Source organism: Gobius niger (assembly GCF_951799975.1).
Source record: "Gobius niger genome assembly, chromosome: 9".
NCBI lineage: Eukaryota > Metazoa > Chordata > Actinopteri > Gobiiformes > Gobiidae > Gobius > Gobius niger.
Window position 1 is genome coordinate 15,495,631 of NC_136860.1, and position 17,594 is coordinate 15,513,224.

Sequence of the window (17,594 nt, forward strand, 5' to 3'; positions counted from 1 at the left end):
CATTTGGCAACAACGTCTCTGTCCAGGCACCAATAAGTATTTGCGTTCTAAAGCAGGAGTATTATGTCTTTGAGTCATGATTTTCAACACATCCTGTATTTTACATTTTGTCGGTTAGAAAATGCTTTATTGATCCTGATAATGAAGCCGATTCAAACTTTTCTTAGGCCTATCTTCCCGTGCAATGAGCCAAGACATTCATAATGGCTCTAAACATAACTAAAGGAACAACATTGTTTATAGTAAAGAACATGCCAACTTTCATGAACAGACCTTTCCCTTGTACAACAAAAAACAAACAATTCAAAACATCTACCGTCCTGTCTTTTCCTGGAATGCCAGGATGCACTCTTACTCCCCCACTTCCTGTCCCGTTTGTTGAAAGAGCCGCCTGAGATAAGACTTTTTTTTTTTTTCCTCCAAAGAATTTCTTCCCAATATCACAGGACGAGCCTCCGAGCAGTTTATCAGCGGAGCGATAAAATTCTCATTAAACGTCTGTACCTGGCGATTTCTTGCTGGGTCGCAGGGGCATCATGTAGGACTGCCTTGGCAACAGAGGAGAGGAGGGCAGAGACATGGACCCTCCATGACCGAGGCCCAGTCTGAAAATGTCATCCGGGTGTGCGCTGGCCGGGCCCAGAGGGTGGAGGCCCTCAGGGGAGCATCTTCTGTTCAGGTCGCCTGGAAAAGAGAACAACATAGCTTTTAATGTGAGACACTGCAGTGAAATGTTGGCCTCGTTTGCTCTCTTAACATGTTCTCTCAACTAATTGTATTTATTTATTTATTTATTTATTTATTTATTTATTCATTCATGTTTGGGAAAAAAAAATTTTTTTAGAGGCGCAGCAGGAAACATGAAAGGGACAAATGAGGAGGTATCCGGGCAAGACTCACAACTAACGTCTATCCCTACTATTGTTCTGGCTAATGAATGTTCACTGGAGAATAAAAACAGATTAACTGCTAAGCTCTCCCAGAAGATGGTGAAAGACTGTTGTGGAGCGGAAGGAGCTGAGCAGTGCAGGACACCACGCTCTGAAACAGGGACACACACAAAAACAGGAGGCGCTGCACTGTTTCAGAGAATCAAAGGAGCACTGAAGGCCTCCGGGTGCTATGGTTTCCTCTATCTGCAAAAATATGCTGGTCAGGTTGGCCCACAGTGGCGGTGCGCTCTGTCGCAGAGGCTCAGGACTAACACCTGAACACTATTTTGTTGCACAGTTGTACAATGACAAATAAAGCACTTACTGACTAAAGATTTTCTCAACATCTCCACTAGCTGCTACAAACACCTATCTTTAAGTGTGAAACATTTTTGATACACGTCAACAAAGTAAAGTCTTTTAAATCCAGCTCTATCCATTATTCATATTCTGTCCCCGGAAATATATATGTGATTTGTTGGAAAACTTGAAGTAAATAGCAACAGTTGTCTTACATTCATCTCATTTCACAATTAACTGTACGATCGTCCAAAGCATTTATTCACTCCTATTTACATCCTTGCAACATTTTCGACCCTTGTTTACGACTAGGACAGTTATGTAACAAGTATGTACCGCGACCTGTACCCAAATCAGCTTATACGCCAGGGCTAAAGTGGGATTTTCACAGTCTGTCCCTGAGGTTTTTCATGTTAGGACATTACAGTAAAAAAATGCGAGCAGTTTTGGTTAAGACAAGTACATACAGACACTCACTGACAATATTGAAATCAATGCCGTTGCCTCAGGACTCGCTGGCTTAGCCTAGTTAGTTTTATGGCAGTGTAGATGGTCATAAAAATGAATCATACCTATTTGATTGATATTTAAAGGTGGATTATGCAACTTTTTATTCACATTTTTTTTTAAGTATATTTGACCTTGTAGTGACCTAGCGGCTGTATGAGTGGTCAGCATGGCCCCTTTACTTTCCATCACAGTGGTCTCTAGGACGCTCCAGGATCACTTGTTTGGAAGGTTTTCACTGCTGTCGGACCCTCTGACCAGAAAACCTACAAAACAATTGATTCTGGAGCGTTGTAGAGACCACTGTGATGGAAAGTAAAGACACTATGCTGACCACTCATACAGCCACTGGGTCACTACAAAGTCAAACACGCACAACTTTTTTTTCACATAAAAAGTTGCATAATGCACTTTTAACAATTTGGCTAATGATGTTTTTAACTTTTTATGTCATTTACTCACATTGTTACATTCAATTCACCACCTGAGCCAACAGAGAAGTACAGGAAAGGCTGCTGTAGAAAAACATAGGAGCTTGTATTGTGTGCTTAAACCCAGGGTCATGGATCAGTGGGGATTTCTCATGCCACTAACTTACATGGGAAGGACATCAAGTTTGTGAACACAGCAGTGGCACTGACCACTGAGAGTTAGGATAACAGGCCACTCATTAAACATTTGGCAGTTGGCACAATATCTTTTTTTTGCAATCCAGAGTTGGAAAACACTGGAAAATACCCAACAAAAGATTAGAGTAGAGGTTACAGAAAGAGACAAAGTAGGACATTTCCCAACAAATCAGTCCACAAATGACCCGAAACCATCTCCATTTTACCGACCTATCGACCTTTTGAGGACCAGTTTGAGTTTTCAACCAACAAAGTGAGGACATTTTTGGAAAGTGAGGACATTTTGGGTGGTCCTCACTTCTATGAAGGACTGTTTGAGGGTCAAGATGTGGTTTTAGGGTTAGGGTTAGAATTGGGTTAAGATTAGGGTTAGGTTTAGGACTAAGGTTAGGGTTAGAGGTTTAAGGTTCAGGGTTAGGGTCTGGGTAATACATTATGTCTATGAGTGTCCTCACGAAGATAGCATTACAAATGCGTGTGTGTGTGTGTTTGTGTGTGTGTGTGTGTGTGTGTGTGTGTGTGAGTGTGTGTGCGTGTGTGTGTGTCAAACCTCAAGCCATGTAAAACCATAGAAAATCTCAGAGAAAGCTGCTAAACCGGTCGCACGTTGTAATGGGATACTCATGAAAATCGGTGCATTTCTCTTATCGTGTAACTGTAACCTTGGTCTTTATCTGCAAAAAACGCACTTCCCCCACAGGTCCTCAAAGGCCACATCACAACAGAAGTGCTACGTTACCTGACTATAATGTAATACTGTTGAATCATGTAGGGAATTAACAATTATATCAAGTTTATATCAAGTGTGCTTATTTTAGTCCAGGTCCGAGTGAAGGGAAAAGAGGGGTGGGGGGGGGACGACAAGGCAAATCCCACTGCAGACATGAAGTCGTCTAAGGGCAAAGTAAATGACCCTGTGGTGTTCCACGTATTAAAATGCAGGAATTATCAACCTCAGGATAACATGTAATACCTCGCTAATAACACACATCAGACGTCAGGAGCCATGTCTAACTGCAGATGCGGTGAACCACGCTAACGACATTTAGCTTTGGTTACATCTTTCAGAGCAGCGCACTCAGGAAAACTACAGGAGAGCGGGCGAGCTTCAGAGGTCACCCGGTGCAAGCTAGACACCATCTGCAGACAAAGGGGGGGGGTTAGTAAAAGTTACTTAGCGCAGGAGGCCATTAGCATCCTGGTAGAGTTTAGACGGAAACGAGAGTTGTCGGGACACTGCAAATCAGAAACAGAGAGCCGTTTTTTCTCCGTGCCTCTTCCGCGCCACAGGGGACACAAAGCTGATAGTGTTTAAAGCGCAGCAAAAACAAAGAAGAAAGCCAGACACAGGAAACCCCTGAGAGTGAACCGACACCTCGCTATGGGTTTAACCATACGGGGTCAAAAGTCATTGAGTGAAGTGAGGAATGACATGAACTTCACTGGTGTTCATGGCGTCTGGTCAAGAAGACTCAACTGCATTACCTTGATATAATAACGCAGATATCGATTGTTTTGCGGGTTTTGCCCATATGCGACTACGGAGAGTAATTTAAACCATTCTCGAAGCCTGTCACACTGGCAGAGACAGTATAAAACCCTTATATGGACAGCATGACCATAAATCTGCCAGCGCTTCGCCGGCTCTGGTCACAGCAGGTCGCGGTTTACGCACGTTGCCGCCATCTTGCCTGGTAAATAGATTATGGCAAAGCTGTAATTTTGGTTGTTGGTTCTGAAAACAAGTGGTGCCACATAAAAGTTAGTGGGCCCGAGTGCTGGTGAACGCTGCTGGAGTGGTGCCGTTTGACCGATACTGTACAACCTAGAAGGACCGCTAGGACACCGGCTCGCCAAATGCTATTTCAGTGCCTTGCCTGAACCCCAACAGGGCCGAGGTCTGCAATTTGGCAGCCCGCTGTGGTCAAGGAAATCAACTCTTTCTAATTATACGCCGCCCGGCCTGGATGATGCAAAAATGATTGCAGTGCGGATCATGATCCTTTCTCCTCATCAAAGTGACTGTCCAGAGCGAGAGAGGGCAGGCCCAGCCCAGAAAACCATTGCAGTATTATTCACGAGCATTGATTTAGGAAAGTAAACACTGTAACACGCATTGATTGTTTGAACAGGTCAATCTGGGCAATCATACATCATAGTTATGACTACTTTTTCAACTTCCCGTCTGCCACACCTCTGACAGCATGGATACATTTTACACACTTAGTTTAATGCCTACTGGGTATACACATAAATAAGCTACACTGATAATGACATGAATCTAAACAGATGTTGGGAATATAATGCCGTCTGCAGAGAATTAAATGTCCCTCTGTCTCCATGGGGTTTTACTTAGACCTCTGCAAACATGTTCTGAAATTCATTATTCTTGTACTAGCGTAGCCGTTCATACAGTCTTCTCTCAGATGTTAAGGCTCCAGGATGTGTTTAAACTCTGTGACCTAAGCATAAATTGCCTCAAATGAGTCTCTTATGAGGCTCTAAATCAATACTGCTATTTTTAGTATTCAATGCTTTTATAATAATGAACGCTCATCTCTACTTCAACATTCAGGGCATAAATTAACTTCATTAAACTGTTTCACTCTCCATGACTCTCTTCTTGCTCATTCTCTATTTCAAGCCACCCTGTATAGACTAAGGGCGTACAACTCACTCTGCCATCTGCTCCTATAGCTCATTGCACCTATATAAAAGTAAGTTTCCACCAACAGAAGTTACTTAAAGTTGTTTGAGATTTGACTGACAGTTGTCTATTTGCATACTTTACCCACAAAAGCCAACACTGTGTATTGAATCATGCCATGCAGCCGCCTTGGCAACTGTCCTACTTGGTCAATCGGTGCATCCAGGGTCCAGGGTCAAGGAGCTGGAATTGCCAACATTTTTTTCATTACTCTATTCAAACTTTGGTCTTTAAGGAGCCCAAAGTTTGAGGGCAAAGGTGCCAGCAGAGCATAGATCCATGTCTGTTGACCGCTGTGCACCACTGTGTAACTATGTCCGAAACAACATGCGGGAATTTCCTGCGAGTCAATCACTCGACTTTAAACTGTAGACTGACACAAAAAACACTCCATTAGCTTCTCACTGGCTCATTTCAGAGGCCATGGACAGGCCATAATTAATTCAGATTCTTTCAGCGGACAGACAAAGCACTATGACCAAAAGGACAAACGAACCAATGGGGGGAATTCTGCCGCTAGACTGAGTGCCAATGTGGAGCGCCTGTGTACTTCCTATACTGGGGGTGACGGGAGCACAAAAGCTGTCAGGGCAGACACTCGGCGACCTATGGAGGAGGCAGACAGATCACCGAATATTCAGCGGGGGATTGGCGTTCCATAAAGTTATGAGAGCAAACTGTACGATCATTAAAAAAAAACAAAGTTGAAAGGTGTTCTAATGCTTGGTTCAGAACTAGCACTTAGCTCGGAAATTGAGGAGCAATGTCATGAATGAAGACGCTAATTTGGGCCGGTTTACAGCATCAGTCGCCATGGGAACAGTCAAAATACATACAGCGCTAGAAAAGGAAAATGAGCGCACCGAGACCAATGCGAGTTTCTCATTAAGTAACCTCAGTGTCTTAGATCTCATTTGATCCTGACTGTAAAACAATGAGACAGAGGCTTGTTTATGCTGCACCATGACTTGAATGAGTGATGTGAGTGTAATAAATGGGCTCCGAACAGTCCATTCATAAAAGGCTTTTGACTTTTATGTGAGAAATTATGTCAGTGCACAAGAGCTAGATTCTTGGCGACTACCGCAAAAGACTAACAACGCCAGATGAATTGCATTGCACACTAAGGCTCCACAAAACATCGTATCGAGATGTTAGGTGATGCAATATCCGTATCGCAAGAAGCCACGATACATCGCAACATCACTAAAGTTTTCATCTGACTGAGATAGACACATTTTTTTTGCAAATTCAGCCACAAAACAGATGAACAGAACTTTATTCATGACTTCTGCGAGCTGAAAAACTTGCAATTTGTGTTTAATTTGAATGGAATGGTTTGGTAAAACATCGTAATAATATCGTTATCGCCGTATCACAAGCAGCCCTATTGCACACCACTTCCAATGTTTCGCCATTACACCATGTTGATGTTATTTGCTTGTTAGCTGCAAAGGTGAGCGCTAAACCCAGTGGTCGTGGACATCTACCTGTCGGCACAAATGTCCTAACCCGTTTTAGGGATCACTCATCTATGTTGGTGGTCCAAGCAGAGAGGGGGCACAGCTCCACTGAAATTCATACACCTGAAAAAGGGAACAAATTAGTGGCTTAAAAGCGAAGTAAAGACGCTCGAGGCACTGACGGGCCAGTGAGCGCGTTAGCCCCACGAACACTGAAACTCTTCTGTCTGTCTGCGCGCCTGGCCCGTGCCCCTGTGCAGTGGCCTGGGCTGTGGAATGCCTTCAAACATAGGCCCCAAGGGAAAGGCGCGCAGGGAGGGGATATCTTAAAACAGGAGGGAGGGGGCTTCAACGGGCACCAAGACGGTTCCCACTGCTCTTTATGGATTGCCAGCCAAAACTGGGTATGGGAAACAAATCACGGGCCTGTTTTATTTCAGAAATCCTGACATGTGGGGAAAGCCAATGTTGCCTACGTTGCGATGTGTGTGTTCATGTCATCCATCTTTACTTTGCGGTCCATTGCGGTTGAGTAAGTTTTTGAAAAATTGCAGGGGAAAGTGTTGAGGAGGAGATTAATATGTAGGCTACTTTCGAAGGGGAAATTATGACACAACACACACATTATGGATTAAAGATGGCAACTGGGACAACAAGATATTAAAAAATAAACATAACATTGGCCGCACAACTTATTTTGGAGGAACAGGCCAGGATATGGGACCAAATAGGACCACCAAAGCATCACAAAAGAGGCTAGAAGGGCTAAAGTCCAATGACCTCTTTTGACCCAAGCGTTTGAATAAATGAGGGCACGTCCACTGTTGACACTGCCGCACTTATTGATTCCCTTTATGTGTGGGGTCCTACGATTAATGCCCTCTTCAGCCCAACCCTGCGTGGAAGACACGCTATATCCTTTCTTGCAGTCAACCTAAAAAAGACCTCACTTGGTTACAATCCCCACTTTATTTTAATGACCCTAATCATAATCAAAGGTCTCGTCACTCCTTGCCTTTCTCGAGCCGTTTGTGTGAGAGTGATCCAGACTGCTTTCGAGCGGTGTCCTGGAGTAAGGACAAGGATAATCAAGCAGTGCGTCTTTGAGACGATCAAATGTCCCACATGGGCAGGACATGAGGTTAATTACATCAATGCCCTCAACAAGTCCCACAGACAGCTGGTACGGACTGGAGAGATGGATGATTGAGCATGCATGTTCCTACTATGATCAATCATTTTTTACTGCGCTCAAGTAGCTCAGGAGGGTGGCATATGAAGCGTGTCCCTTATGGAAAACGAACTGTAGGAGATGGATGTCAATTAGAAAGAAGCGATATCTGGGTCAAACAAAAAATGACAGTATTAAGGTCGTCTTCCGTATCTTGGGTGGTTTTGTCCTCCTACTTTCCCAGCAAAATGAGACAAGTCTTGGAATCTCTCATCAGCAACTATTCCAACAGCTCAATGTCAATTATGGGCTTTTTTAATTGCTGTTTTACAACTGATTTTACATGTGATCATCAACTCCTTCAAGTTACTTCAATATTGCCATACTTCACATCACCCCAACTTCCAAACCAGGTTGATCATTAATCCATGCCTATACATGGATCACAAAGTCCCACGTTTCCATAGAGACGAGGTCCGACAACAGATCTGAACGGCCATTAGCACAGATCATTAGGCAGCGCGTCTTGTGGGGCCAGGTGAAGTCATGAGAACAAGCGCTAGTGCCTGGACCACAGCCTGTTCAGGGATGTTCAATGCATCAGGAAGTAGCACAAAGCCTGTACGTCCAATCAGGGCGAGCCCAGTAATCCCAAAAGCAAACACGGCCAGATCGGGGGATTCTATAGGTACCGTCTTTGAGCATTCCTGTACATTTGGAAACCTTGGGAACATTCATCAAGGAGTTTATGACTTTCATATTTGTTTTCATTTACTCAATTCCCAATCAAATGCACTTAGAAACTATACTGAGGCCTTCCATATGACTGAGAAATGTACATGATGATGTGGTTTTAGTCATAATATTGCAATGGAGTTCCATTTAAGTCTGTTTTTAGGCCTCATCTAGTACTTTTTAAGTCTCGTCTTGACACAATGTGATGAAAAAACAAAGCTTAATGGAAGTATTGGCCATTGCTTGTACCGAATTTGGTAGATGGATTACGCTGCTCGTCAGTGGCCGCCAATAATACAGGAAAAAGTGACAGATCCAGACCTGCCCAATCAAACAGAAATGATAATCAACAAAAATGACTGGATTGCTTTGGTCTTTTGTGAAATCAAAACTTAAAAGTCCAAGATAAGCGCTGACTAATGACTGAATGTAACGTCTTTGTAAGTGAACAAGCGCTTAATAAAAGCGAGAAGGGTAGCTCTGCAGCAGGGTGTGGTGCCCTTAAGCCCCATCTTTTGTTGGATTTGACTAAACTAAGATAAATAATGATCGCCAAAAGCCGGCGTTTTTAACTGAGAAGGATGTAAATATGAAGAGGGGAGCTCTCTATACAAATTGCTCCTCTTTCCGAAAAGCGCTCACCCATGCTCCTTTGAGGCCGCGCACAAAGGAACCGAGGTCATTAGTTCAGCCTGTCTCCAACTGCTCAAACTGCGATAGAAGACACTCATCTGCAGGCACAACAACGACAAAAAAAAGAGTCTGTGTGCACAAACGCAGAACAAGTTGAAAAAAGAAAAGAAAAGAAGGCTAAGCAACGGTCCCCCAAGCCCAGAGCCGAATAAGGTCTTCACAGACAGCCTCGAGTAAAGCCGCGCGGTGTGACAACCAAACTTTTCGCAAGATCACAGTTAACAAGGAACAAGCGGTACTTTTCTTTCCAAGGGAGGTCTGCCTCATTTGGAGCAGGGACTGCAAAGTTCGAGCGGTGACGTCGTGCGAGAATGATGCTGAAAAACAAAACAACAAATGCAGACAGGAAGAATGTCCAAGCAGGTCGCGCTGTAGTTAGAAAACTCTGTGGTGGCCATGACGCCCTGTATCACTCCTCCATAGACAGGCTAAGAAGGGCCGGCCGTGTTAACAGATAAACTTCTTTTTCCATGGCTTTGAAGTAGCAGTGGAATCAGTGGGCAGCTCAAAGGATGATGGGTAAAGGCAGGCAGAGGAGGCGGGGGAGTGAAAAGTGACTTGTGGACATATGACATCAGTTCTTCTAACCCGAACCCGAGTGTTTGCTCAGCCTCTTGTGTTTTGTTGTGCCCTTATATCCAAGGTCACGAGCGATACTGATGCTACGTTTACTTAGCAGGGGTTAGCCTGGTTCCCGTAGAAATGCAAACATAACCGATCTACGACCTCGGGATCGAAAGGCATCTCAAAAATGTACTGTACTTAGATGGGACTCACTGGACTCCTAAGAACAGGAATTACTAACCAAAAATGTGTCTAGTTGGGGTAAAAACATAAAAAGTGGTAATTCATTAGATCACACAGGTAATATTAAAGGTGCTGGAAATGACTTTTTTGATATTCGTGAATCTTTGACCTAGTGGCTGTATGAGTGGTCAGCATGGCACCTTTACTTTTGATCACGGTGGTCTCTACAACGCTCCAGGATCAATTGTTTTGTAGGTTTTCTGGTGAGAGGCTCCGTCAGCAGTGTAAACCTTCCAAACAATTGATCCTGGAGCGTCATAAAGACCACCGTGATGTACAATAAAGGCGCCGTGCTGACCACTCATAAAGCCACCAGGTCACTATGAGGTCAAACACAAACAAATATCAACTTTTTTTTCCCACACAAAAAGTTGCATGATGCAGCTTTAAAGTGGGACTAAAGACCTAACTCCAGCACATTCACACTTGCCAAGTGGGTTGCAACTTTCACCTGTAGGACCATGGGGGGGGACAAGGAAGGGCATGTACAGCATTAAAGGGAAAAAAAAGGAATGTATGCCGCATAGTAGTATACTGTAGCTAACTTCTGTGACGCTGGCCTGATGATTTTTGGTATGAATGAGCCGTTTTTCCGGTCACCATGGTGTCATGACCTCGGATGCCACTTATACAAAGACTTCCACCCTAAAAATATAATATTTTATGACAGCCATGACGGGCAGCACACACACAGTTAGACGGTTTTGAACCAGGAAAGCGCTAATGACCTGAGTTTCCCCTAAAATGGCAAAAAATGGACTGGGAATAGAAGTCAAAACCAGAAAAACATCAACTAATCAGCAGAAAAAGTTGGTTTAGTGTTACATGAGAAGGGAAAAAATGGAAACTTATTTTTGGCTATACATTTTAGGCTAATGTAGTGACAAATGAATCACATGATATGACAACTGTGTGTACATTGTAACCTTTGTGGAAAGTGTGCGTTTGGCAATACAGGCCTTTATTTGCTCGCACACAGTGAGTCAGTGGCATGTGAGGTCTGTCACGTCTGTAACATAATGACTTAAGAATAACACAATTACTGCTCTTTCTCATGTAAAGTCTGAACCTGCTTACGAGGTGACTCTTTTCAGCCCAATGCAGGGAAAGGTGAACTTACCCATGTCTGGTATTTGCTGTTAAAGTCTGAGCAAACAGAAAAATGTCAGGCGGACTGCCCTGGCCCATAGCTTTTCCCCTGGAGCCCTTATTTAGGCGTTCGAGAGAGACTGGGAGTGCCCGCTGTGGATACACCTGAGGTCGCAGTGTGTATGTTTGTGTGTTAATATGTGAGGAAGCCAAAGATGTGGTCGGAGCTACGCCCTTGCTAATCGCTGCCTGCTGCTGGGCACGCAGTGCTTTGATAGCTGTGCAGGTCTCCCGACTCAATAGTCTCCTTTATACACCAGGTACATTCCTTCAGCGGGCCATTTGAAATCCCAGGGCAAGTGTCTTGACATGAAAACCCACACAAACACTGAGCTGGCAGAACAAGAGAAGATGCAGAAGAAGAAAGTTTCAGTTTAGAAAGCTAATTTAAATCATAGTTTCAAGTTTGGACATTTTATCTGCATGGTTTAGCAACAAGATAAAGCAGGTGGCAACATATTGATCAGCAAAAATTACAGAGTAGCTACATCAGTGGAATGTTCCTGCAGTGTAGTTTCAAATCAATAAGAATATCTGACTAATTCTTTGTAAAATAAAAAATATCCAAATACACAAATGGTTAACTTATGAAAGAGGTCGAAAGAAGACCATTTCTTATTATGGGCTTAACAGTCAAATAAGGGCCAGCGCGCGGTTCACGGTTGGGTGACTTTTTTCCGAGCTAAGTGTTTTCGGAAAGGGCTGATGCTAAAGGAGTCAGTGGTTCTGGTCTGTGCACTAGTTATTATGGCTATTCAAAGGCTGTTCAAACGTATTCTGAGGTCTGGTGCTTTCTCCATGTGCGCCTGCTGCCTATGTGTATGTATGGCAGACATGGGATCATCCTGCCCATCCCGGCCTGTTGGTATGTTGCATGTCTGTCATGGTCTAGACTTTCTGTGACTTACTTCATGCATATCATTTGTCTGTCTGCTTTGGTAGGAGACACAGACTATATTGTTTTATCTTCCTTTACATATAACCTTGTAACCCTGTAGTTTAGATACAAATATGTACTAGTCTGATCACTATAGAAAAGACTAAATTAAACACTTTTCCAAAAATCATTTTCTCCAGAGCACAAGGACTATACAACACAAGACAATTTTAGGGACTTTTTCTTAAAAGCCTCGAGAAGCCACAGGATGAAGAGGGAGCGTGTCTCAAAATGGCTGCGGCAGATGCGGAGGAAGCTGCCACCCAGCTGGTCTCCAAGCAGCACTGGGAGTAGTGCACGGGTTACACCGCACTGTTTGGGCACACTCCGTCCTGGCTATAATAAATCAAAAAACTTCCTCAAACTCAGAGGGAAGGAAATTTTAGCTCTTGGTTCAAAGCACATATTCACTGCAGCTGTACAGTACGGCTCAGGTCAATGTGACATGATTTTATGGGTGTTTCCATAGGGATAAATAATAAGTCAAGAAAATACTGTAGGGGTGGCAGAGGCAGTCGTCTACAAGCTGATGGTCTTTGGTTGGATCTCAGCTCAGACCACTGCAAATGGGGGTTTTGTCTTACCGCAGAGGGCTTCTCATTCAGCCTGAATGCAGTGTGTGAGACAGAGGCTGCAAGCACAGATTGGCAGTCAGATTGTGCCAGTCTATCCCAGGGCAGGTGGCAGCAAAGATACATTACCACCAAGTGTGGGAAGTGAATGAATAATGCATGAAATTGTGAAATCATTTTGAGAAAGAATGAAATGAAAACATTTCTTGCGTAACTAGCTCATACAATATTTTCTATCTCACTTCATCCCTCCAAATTTGTTAAGTTTCCTGGGTTGTGCACATTAGTAGGCGTGTCACGATAACAAATTGGAAGTTCGATATATTGATATTGTCTCTAACGATACCAGATACTGTCAATTCTCAGGCATAAAAATGACAGTAAACCTTTGTTGTAAAAGTGCGTGCATCCATCCATCCATCCATCCATTTTCTTCCGCTTTATCCGAGGCCGGGTGGCGGGGGCAGCAGTCTCAGCAGAGATGCCCAAACTTCCCGGTCCACACACACCTCCTCCAGCTGTTCTGGGGGGACCCCGAGGCGACACCAGGCCAGCCCGGAGACATAGTCCCACCACCGTGTCCTGGGTCTTCCACGAGGCCTTGTCCCACGAGGACATGCCTGGAACACCTCCCGCGGGAGGCGACCAGGAGGCATCCGGAACAGATGCCCGAGCCACCTCAGCTGCTCCTTTCGACGTGGAGGAGCAGCGACTCTACTCCGAGCTCCTCCCGGGTAACTGAGCTCCTCACCCGATCTCGAAGGGTGCGCCCAGCCACCCTGCGAAGGAAACTCATTTCGGCCGCCTGTATTCGCGATCTTGTCCTTTCGGTCATTACCCAAATCTCACGACCATAGGTGAGGGTGGGAACGTAGATCGATCGGTAAATCGAGAGCTTTGCCCCCCGACTGTTCACGAGTGTAAAAGTGCATCATATCCTAAAATACCACACAAGCTGTAATAAACATGAAATATAATGTAACTCAATTTGCTTCAGCTAGAAATCAAAGTTTTATAAAGAAAAAATACGGGTGGAATGCTAATAAATTTACAGACGATAAATATCAAGTCCAAAAATGTATAGTTTATCTGTTATTTATTGAGCGATAAGTCGATACAGTGGATATTATCGTGACAGCCCTACACATTAGACCAGTGCTTTTAAACTATAGGTCAATTTCAGTGGATCACTGGCCTAATTGCGCTCATGATCAATACATGAATTAACAGAACAGTATTTCATATTAGATGCCACTTAAGGGTTAAACAGCAAAATGTTTTTACTAAAATGGAATTCAACTATTTTTCTAGGAAAGTTGTGACTTGTCTTAATGAGTCCCAAAGCTAGCTGAGAAGCACTGCTTTAGAGTAAGGCAGGCCAACAATTGGGATCAATTGCATTGCATGCCGGAATGACATCCACTTAAAACACAGTTTCAACATTTAAAAACACAAACATGTCTTTCCCCGATTCAGGAAATTCAGTTGAGGTTTATTTTTCCAAAAGGAAGCGCTGCCTGGAAGAGCACTCCTAACCATAACTCCTCTGTCCATGGATCGAACTGTTGTTTCAGCTTCCACTATTCTGCGGATTTATTTTCCCAAAAACCAATAGGCGCAGGGTTTGTGAAAACAGATAATTGTCCATTAAAACATTCTTGCTCTTTTTTGTTTAGACACATAACTTGTGCTGCCACCTGTGGTTATTGTTTATTGAGGGAAGTGTTCCCATAACAGTAAAAATTCCTTTTGTTGAACCCCTGGGGGAAGCTACAGGAGAAAGGACATGAGGCGCAGAGGAATCTTTAAAATGTAAGCAGATGTATGTACACAAAGGAAGGCAGGATAATCAAAAACTGGGTGGGACAGAAAACAAAATTAATCCCACATGAATGCGTGCTTTGATGGTATTCATTTTCAAATATTGTCATGCATTGAAACAAGAACTGGGGTTAATTGTATACACATTTTTCGGCTCCAATCCATTAGCTATCAATTCAAAACAAAAAAGATGGAGATTCTGCATCAAGCTTATTACATAACAAGACAAGACTTTTGGAATGGGAATGGGTCAAACGTGCCGAGCCAGCATGTACCAGTCACCATCACAGCTGAGGCAACAGAGTATGGGCTAATAGTCCCCTCAAACACATACATACAAACACACACACACAGACACACACACACACACACACACACGCGCACACACAGCACAGAGTACTGGCCCATGTGCAATCTGTACACATCATTAACAAGTCTAAATCAGCTTTTCATGGGTCAGTGTCACTTAAAAACAAAATATACATATGTTTAGAAAACTATTAAAGTAAGTATAGCTTCTGGGCAAAGCGTTGAAGCAACTGCAGTCAAGCACAACACGGAAAGAAAATCAGAAGCATTTTGGAGCAGTGCTTTAGTTTAGCCGACTGAGCACAATTTGTTCCCACAGAGAAATGATGGGAAAATCTTCATAATATTGGTTTAGTCATACTGCATTCATTACCTTCTCTGGGAATGTTCGCTAATAGCCACAGGGACTAACAAAGTTTAACTCCTGCAGGTCAACACAAAGCTGCAGCCTCATCCAGCCAGGTGCATGAGGGCCTTGTGTCTGCGCACATGAGAGGGGCTGTGCCAACTGGAGCTCAGTGTGAAAACATGATGGTGAGCGAGAGAGCGGAGGGGGAGTAAACAGCTGAGAGTCCTCTGAGCCTCAGTCTGCTCTGATGGAGCTGCTGTGATTAACAGTGCGTCAGCCACAACACAGACAACTGTCTGCAGCTGCCTCCAGCACCGCAGCTCATTCAGAGGAACGCTCTTCAGAGGCTTCACACAACACCGCAATTAAACTACTAACAATACTGCACTGTGAGCAGCGGCCAACAATGAGGCTCTGTACAACACAGTAACACACAAGGTGACATGGATTTGGCTGTTGTTAATGATGGTTACTTTGTCTACATGCAATTTCACTAAAACACACACCCAGGTAGCGCTGGGAAGAAATATCGGCTCGGATTGCAATACCAAGTATCGATACTTCAACAAGTATCACAATACTTTCAATACTTGTGTTTGGAGGCATTTTAACCTGCACTCCTTTGCTACAATGCACTCCGGTACATTTTGTGTTAATGCACTTTTCAATCTTAACACTTCATTAAATGTCAATGTCATTAGGTTTAAAAACTTTGGTCACAGGACTTTTTAGTATCGTGATACATATCGGATTATGACAAAAGTGGATTGTCCCAGCCCTACCAGGCAATAGAGAATTCAGTGTGAAGTAAACATCAAGGATGCTTTGCCACGAGCTACAACTGCGGGAACTACTCTGAAAATGGTTGCAGGTCATCACTTTAAGGTGGTATCCTTGATTGCCACATTTTTGGAACCCTTCCGCATCGTCAGCAGGCATCTCAGGTTCACAGGTGTTTCGCCCCTTAACCTGTACACCTCGCCTGAGTGGGGCAGCGAAGACTGACTAGGCTTCACCTGCGGAAGGGTTCCAGCTGTGAGCTCTCTTTAGCCATATCCAGTCACTGCGCTTTAACTACTGGAGGCTGCACTAGCACTAGAACTTTATGTTCATTTCCAAACTGGTTTTAGCCAAAGGATCTGGTGCATGAGGCTTACTCTACTTTCTTATATGATAACCAAACCAAAAATGCAAACAAACAACTCTGATCATGTAAAACGATATGTTTGTTTTTTTATAATTGTGAATAATTGTGTTGAATAAAACCAATATTTGATTTTAACACCTCATAATCTGGTGACAATGGATGACCATGTTTATGAAATATTTACCAAAAAACTACCCATTAATGTTTTTTATGGTCTTGCTTCTAGTGCATTTATCACTTCCAATAAGGAGTTAGCTGACGATTAGTTAGGACTCTGAGAGCAAAGACAAACTGCTGTGAAATTAAAGCAAGTAATGGAGCAGGCAATAAAAGCTGAGAGGCCCCTGCCCACGAATAAAACACCAAATAGTCATCTTCTTGTGCCTTGGGGTCCCAGATCCATTAAGTTCAGGGAGGCCCACTTGCACTGTAGAAAACATGCACATCAAAGACGCCAGTCCAGGGCAAACTAGCATCCCACTTCCGCCATGACAGCCTATAAAAAGAGGACTTAAAAGGGATTAAAAAGCTCGCTTCTAACCAGATCCAGTCTACAGCGAAGAGGAGTGGGAGGAATCAAGGAGGAGCGCGGGACGGAGGGACTTAAATTAGCAAACTGTGTGTTTTTTTGTGGTCTTGGCAATGTGGAGATTCCAGCGGAGAGCTAGAGTGGTATCTGGCAAAGGGGCCCGACTTTCCGACAGCGCTTTTAAGTTGTGTTCAGTCCGCAGCAACCATGTCATGAGCAACATGTGCAGAGCCATCCAGCAATTATACTATTATCAAGGCCTGCCCTCCCACTGACTGCTATTATATCTCACTAAGGGGCTTCCAGGAACCTTTTCCCCTGAGTGCATAGTGTAAACAGGCAAGCAGACGTTACAGTAAATCAATAGTGTGACTTTTCTCATAGTTTTACCATTACATTGGTCAAGCATCTTGGCACACACTTTTATTGTGCGGCCAAATAACACTCACAAGTTACAAAATATTGTAAACCGGAATGACCTCACAGGTTATATGTCATTGCATGGGTTCAGAGATTAGCTTGATCTTGTAAAACATAAGCTAAAGGCTAGGCTACATGCTAAAAGTAACAGAATTGTTACACCACCTACACATAGACAGAGCAAATATGTTGATCTAAATATATGGTAAATACATGGTAGTGCAATAGTTCTACATCTTTTAGCGAAATGCTAAATGCTACATGCTAAAAACACCAGTTTGTAGAGACTGCTCAACTGCTTCGCTAACGTAAATGCATGCGAAGGATACTTATAGTTTATTCTAATTGGGTTTGGTTACTGTATTTTGTATGTGTATAATGTCTGTAACAAACAAAAAGAATTTCCCCTTAGATTCG

At 43.5% G+C, this 17,594-nt stretch overlaps 1 protein-coding gene across 4 annotated transcripts in view; it reads right to left on the reverse strand.

The window, feature by feature from the left end:
• The window catches only part of LOC306967699 (protein TANC1-like), a gene marked incomplete at its 3' end in the record, with an annotated part of 145,870 nt that overhangs the window by 108,743 nt on the left and 19,533 nt on the right, over nt 1-17,594 (reverse strand). For all 4 annotated transcript variants that reach the window (XR_013793202.1, XM_079562818.1, XM_079562817.1 and 1 more), the window contains exon 3: nt 505-684. Coding sequence is in view for 3 of the 4 variants with exons in the window: in XM_079562818.1 (XP_079418944.1) it covers nt 505-684 (180 nt within the window). The remainder of the gene's footprint in view (nt 1-504; nt 685-17,594) is intronic.